The sequence below is a fragment of the Centroberyx affinis genome, unplaced genomic scaffold (genome assembly GCF_046629955.1).
Source record: "Centroberyx affinis isolate AG114_WGS23_722 - 3 ecotype Tasmania unplaced genomic scaffold, CSIRO-AGI_Caff_v1 ptg001471l_1, whole genome shotgun sequence".
NCBI lineage: Eukaryota > Metazoa > Chordata > Actinopteri > Beryciformes > Berycidae > Centroberyx > Centroberyx affinis.
In genome coordinates this window covers 191,425-197,543 of record NW_027279940.1, presented here as the reverse complement: position 1 = coordinate 197,543, position 6,119 = coordinate 191,425, and the positions used below count along the sequence as shown (strand labels likewise).

At 45.4% G+C, this 6,119-nt stretch overlaps 1 protein-coding gene across 1 annotated transcript; it reads right to left on the bottom strand.

Moving 5' to 3' along the window:
* Positions 1 to 600: 600 nt before the first annotated feature.
* Positions 601 to 4,977, bottom strand: nr5a5 (nuclear receptor subfamily 5, group A, member 5). The gene is made up of 7 exons (XM_071526859.1): positions 4,878 to 4,977; positions 3,706 to 3,821; positions 3,197 to 3,338; positions 1,781 to 2,523; positions 1,364 to 1,483; positions 1,050 to 1,197; positions 601 to 848 (listed from the first exon to the last, which is right to left on the bottom strand). The coding sequence occupies exons 1-7, from the start codon at positions 4,975 to 4,977 to the stop codon at positions 601 to 603; spliced, it is 1,617 nt and encodes a 538-aa protein (XP_071382960.1).
* Between the last annotated feature and the right edge of the window lie 1,142 nt (positions 4,978 to 6,119).

Below are 6,119 nucleotides of genomic sequence, written 5' to 3'. Positions count from 1 at the left end.
AAATTTCTTTGCCCATTTTTACTTTCCTTATTTCTTGTGTCACTTAAATGTTACATTTTTGTGCAGTTGATATTATCAGGTTGCACCACTAGCCACCACCGGTAGGCTAAATCTGTATCTGTAGAAACCAATGACATTCACATGTTACAATGTCAACGCAAGTTTGTTGCAATTAGGAGCTTCATGTACAGACATGCTAGGCACATTTAAAAAACAAATTTCATTTTTATTTTTATTTTTTTTATTTCAAAGATACATTTTTGTTTCCCATTTAAATCCCAACAGTTTGGGGACTTTCTGCTTCACATTTTAAGTATAAGAATGGATATTAATTATGGCAGTGTTTGGATCTTAAATCCATCCCAATAGGAATACTGACGTGAAAACCTTTACTGGGCTGCATGGATTTGTTAATACTGTTAATAGCGGGTACTTGGGGTGAAGCATGGCACAGATTAAGAATAGGTCCCCCTTCAGTGTTGATCCAGGATCAGAGGACACTCGGGTCAGAAAGGCAGAGGAGGAGGTTCAAAAATTCACAGCAGCGACTGAGAGCCACTCTTGTCTCTCATTGAGGAGCGGTGGGGCCTCACCGTCCTCTCAGCTGTGCTTGGTGTGCAGCATCTCAGTGAGTAGCGAGTTGCAGGGCAAGTCTCCCAGTAGGTGGCGCTGGTACAGATAGTCCTCCACCTGTAAGCTGATGCTGCGCACCTCAGGCAGCCGGAGCAGAAGCTGGCCGAACTTGTCTGACTGCCCTGGATGACTCCGCTGGGTGTGCTCCATCAGGGCCCTGTTCACCCTCTCCTGGGTCTGCTCCACCTGCCTACGGCTCTGCACCGACTTCACATCTAGAAGGGAGAGAAGATACATACACATTCAATAGCAACACACAAGCTGCACGCACAATAATGGCACGACAATTACAAATATAAAACTTCATAGGGTTACGGGGTCACAGAGATAATCAAAAAGCTGTAGAAGTTGTAACCACTGATGTGTGGCATTCTATGAGGAGCCTAAACATCAGAGTTTCTAAAGGGAAAGCTCACCGGGGTTGAATAGGACCAAGTATTTGAGACAGACAAACTCATGTCTGTCCAGCTGGAGTGCCTTCAGTTTGGACACCAGGTCCTGGGTCCTTGACACCAGGCTGCTCAGTGTCACTCCTGCCTGCGAAAGGATGGTCGACACCTCAATCTGCACCCAAATGACAGAAAGGTGTTGGTCAGAATTGCAGTTTTTATAGGTACTGTATATGCAACACAATATAGGTAAAAAAAAATGTGTTGTTCAATCACTACAGACTTACTAGATGATCAAACATATTCAAAATATGTTTTAACAATACTGTATCATGCCTGACCTTTTGTCCAGTGACCAGATATATGCAGCCCTCTTTGCCGTAAGTCACCTGTCTACAGAGGTGGTCCAGGACAAGCAGCTCGCTCCAGCAGCTCTGCAGCAGCACCATCTGGTCCTCCACCTACAGGGAGAGCACAACAAGTGGATCTACTACATACTACAGCCAGTGATGTAGCTATGAAGTCCAGTCAGTGGCCACCATAAGGCAGACAATCAACAATATGAATAATAAATATATACATGTAACTTATATAGGCCTATGTCTGACACTGTTAATGTAGATGCTAAAGATTTATATTGCTTTGAAAAGGTTTAGCTTCCACTTCATCCCTGATATAACCACCAAGCTTCTACACCTATACATGCAAGTATGCAGTGAGGACTTGAGGTGGAGTTGCCACTTCCAGGTTTTCATTACCTTGAGCTCCTTGAAGAGAGCACTGTTCCTCGCCCACTCCACAAGCCCAAACAGAGTCTGGTCAGCCATTTTGCACATGATGCTGAAGGTGTTGAGCCGGTCGTGTTTGCCCCGGTTGGCCTGCTCCCTCTGCAGGCTGGCCAAGACCTTGGCACACAACTGGGTCTCATCCTGCTCCCCCTCCAGGAGCTGGTCCACAAAGTTGGGTGTAGGAGCAGCCAGCGGGGCGGGGACTGGGGTGGGGGTTGAAGCTGGGGTCAGAGAAGTGGTTGAGCTTGGTGTTGCTGGTGTGCTTAGTGGTGAGAATAAATGGCTAGGTGTTGGGTGCACCGGGAGGTTTGCGGGGCCCGGGCTGCAGCTGAAAGGCACTTCTCTTTTTTCTGGGGGGTGTCCAGGGAAGGTGCGGTGGTACAGTCCGGGGTAAGGCAGGGATGGAGGAGTGAGCCCCCTGTCTGTGTTCAGAGTGCAGTCCAGAGGCATGGGGCCACCCGACTGGCCCGCGCCAGAGGGATAAACTTGGGATTGGTGAAAAGGGTCAGAAGAGAGTGGAACATTTGTGTGACTGATCATGAGGTGAAGATCATTTGGAGCTGTGGGCCGGTGTGTTTGTGTAGTTTCCATCTTTATCCTGTAGGGAGCGGTGTTTGTCGGGTGATGAACCTTCTGCTGTTTCATCTGCCTGTCCCGACGGTAGAGAGGGCCAAACTTGTTCCTGCCACCTCTCATACGGTCTGCTCTTACCGCTGGTGACAGAGTCAGATTGTTAGTGCACCGGACACTCAATCAAACATGAAACTGCATCATTATTCATCAACAACTTTCAAATGATCAAGGTTTTACCAGCAAGATTTCAGTCGTAGCCAGAGAAGATTTACTTTGCTTTACTTTACTAAAATGTGGTCATTGCAAAGGAACAAGTCTGACTATATACCCACTACACTTTAGTGGGAAGATTAGGTCTACATTACAAAGTCAGCATGTTTAATCTGGGTCATTACAGCCAGTACTAGCACTGGTTTACGACTTCTCAGATAAGTCATATGGGAGAAAAGAACAGGGATGTCAGTGGAGCGTAGGGCATGTTGCAATGGAGCAGAGTATATATCCAAAGGCAGATCTGCGGCTGAAAACCTTATCTGATACATAGAAGTCAGTGATTGTTTTGGCCAACCTGTGTAGCTAGGAGCAACAAGGGTAACACCGAAAACCAAATTATTCTTTTCTCAGTGGTGTTTCATTACCTTCAGCCATTTGGCATGGTAGAAAGAAGGTCGCCTTGACTGCTTTATATCATCTATCCTGGACCCAACCAAAATCACATAGCTCTCTTTGTCCTCCAGCATCTTGTACATGTGTGCGTGTGTGTGTTTGTGTGTTTGTGAGAGAGAGAGTGTGTGTGTGCATTATTTGATGTACCTTCTCTTTTCATGCCCACTGCCAAGCACTTCTGGAAGCGACAGTAAGGACAGCGTTTCCTCTGGGAAGGGTTCATGGGGCAGCTCTGTGTTTCTGCACAGGTGTAATGCTTGTTATTCTGCACTGAGCGTTTGAAGAAGCCCTGCAGGGGGAGAGAGAGAGAGAGATAGAGAGAGAGAGAGACAGGTAGAGACAGAGAGAGACACAGAGACAGAGTGAGACAGAGAGTGAGAGAATGTGAGCTTCTTGTTCTTCTTCATTGCATATCAAAACACAATCCCAAATGACACAGTATAAATGATGCATCACCATAATTAGAGAACTATATATGAGCTAACATATGATATTTGGTGGATACTTTACAGCCAGTGCACCTTACAGTACCATGAGAGCATTCATTTCTAGCATGGATGGCCCCAGTAGGAATCAAACCCTTATCCCTGGCAATGTTAGAGCCACGTTCTACCCAGTGAGCTATAGCTTGTATGTCTGAGCCTGACAGAGTTTACCTTGCAGCTCTCACAGGTGAGCAGTCCATAGTGGTATCCCGACACCCTGTCTCCGCAGACGGGACAGCTCTCCTCGGGCTCTGGTCTACTCTCCGGTTCTGTCTTCAGCTCCTGAGCTGGGGAACGTCACCACAATGAGGGTTACGTCAAACATGCAGTATGACTTAGGAGTTGTTTATCTCTCTTTCGCCAAATCAGCTACTGAAGGTGCTGGCCGACATGGTACAAGACAAGGTAACAAGCATTGGTTCTTGTGGGAAGTGAAAGTATGAGATAGTCCAGTGGTAAAGTGCCAAGCCCCTGGAACCACATATGTGCCCCTGCTGACCTAGGATCAAATCCTGCTAGAGCTGTCTCCTCTATCTCTCTCTCTCTACTCTACGTCTAAACAAAATCTAAGAATGCCAAAAGTAAGTGGACTGCCCACTCTTCTTTCATTCAAAAGAAGTAACATATTGTTTTTGTTTGATTTGGAATGATGACAATATAACTGTATTTGGTAGGGCGACATCATAACCATAATACAACACCATAACACGAGATTGAACCAGTGCAGGTAAGATGTCCAATCAGACACAAACAGGCTCTGTAATGTTCACAGGCATAATGTCAGATGTGAGTTTCACTACTGTGATATGGTAACTGTAACTGTTACTATGACATGCATTTGAAGACCAGGCGGTTGAAGAGAATGGAACGTAATGTAAGTGGGTCATGTGATGAGGTTTATTGCTCGCCTGATGAGAGAATAGTGTACAGGACCGTCCCTCTGTTACAGACAGTATCTTATCACTCAGCTTGATTTGCTTCATCTCAGATATGACCCTTACATAATTCTCCAAGATCATGGGTTATGAATTGATCCTGAACGGAAACCAGTCTCACAAAGGGAAAAAAAAATAGCACAAAAGTGAACCACTTTTACAACTTCATTTCAGTGAATGTGGAGATTGACATGGTGCATATTAATGTCATTTATATTCAATAATGCTTAAGAGATGGAAGGACATATAATGAAAGTAGACATTCAAATTTTATCTGATAAAGTCATATTTCTAGACATTGTTGAATATTCCAACTTTCAATCATGAGATCTTAAAATATTGTTCAGTTTCAAGCAATCATTTCTGACAGTCACATACCCAGCCACAGTAAACTCCCGCAGTACTCACATGTTGATGATCCCTCTAAAGTCAACAGGTCCTGGGGGTAGTTGGCAGGGTGGTGGGCTAGAGGCTGGGGCCGCTCTGGGTGATAACCGGGTAAGTCCATTCTGGCTGGTGGGACATGGGGACCAGAGTCAGTCCAGGTTGATCCTCATAGTCGCATGGGGAGCAGCAGGAGCCCAGACAGAGACAGGGGAGAGAGACAGAGAAAGGCAGGCAGGCAGGCCAGGCAGCCCCGGTGGACTGATGCTTGTCTGAGGCCCACAGCTTGGACTTTGATCCGTGGTGAGTGTCATAAAACCTCTCCTGACTGGCACTCCTACCCGGTCGGTCAGCCAGCCAGCCAGCCAGCTCATCCTGGGAGACAGTCAGATAGCCACCTGCTGGAATGCCGTATGGAGAGACAGGCTGTGAAATCACTACAGTAACAACCAGCCATCCTGGAGCACCGCTGATAAGATAAGAGTCCACTGAAGAGCGCAGTCCATCACTACCACAACTACAGTCATTCAGATTGCACACATTAACTCCTGTGTTGTAATTAACTCCTGTATTGTAACTGTGGCATTGCGTTTTTGCCCCCAGCACAATTTATGCACCCGAAAAGGCTGGAAAGCCACTGGAACTAAGCATCAGATGTTCAAAGCATCAGTTCTTTAAACCCAAGTAAAATAACATTTTCTCACTATAGAATGCATCGAAGGAAAATGACACAAGAATCAGAAAGCATGGTTTTATTCAGTAGGATACAATAACAGCAGTCTTATCAGAAACTGATTTACAGCAGTCCCATATTACCAACCAATGCTCTGATGAGACAGACGATAAGGATGTGCCAGTCAACGGCTCTAATGGCACAATGACGTCAAAGAGATACAACAGTTCAAGGGTGTTTGGTTTTGACACCAGCTCATTAGCCTGTAAATGGATTATAAAATGTGTCAATGATATTGTCTGTCTGCTATTTATTTCCTTTTTGGTCCCTACATTGCATACAATGGCTAAGTTCTCTGTCTTCTCTCTCACTCTCAGAAGGAAAATGTCCATGAACTGAAAGAACTCAACATCAATTGAACAACTGGTATGTCATTGAAAAGTCTAGTGTAGTAGCAGTGTAACCTGAGACGTTTTGGGTTTGTTGATAGTGCCATCTAGTGGTATACTAGAAGACAAGTTGTGCTGAACTTCAGTGAGGCCATTTCGCTTGTTAGCCAGCTACTGTAGAGACATTTTTAGAAAGGTCCAAAG

Coding starts and splice junctions, on each gene's coding strand:
- nr5a5 (XM_071526859.1), bottom strand. CDS start 4,977: ATGGACTTACCCGGTTATCACCCAGAGCGGCCCCAGCCTCTAGCCCAC. Junction 3,339..3,705: donor TCACCTGTGAGAGCTGCAAG/GTAAACTCTGTC, acceptor CTCCCCCTGCAG/GGCTTCTTCAAACGCTCAGT. Junction 1,484..1,780: donor CTCTCTTCAAGGAGCTCAAG/GTAATGAAAACC, acceptor CTCTCCCTGTAG/GTGGAGGACCAGATGGTGCT.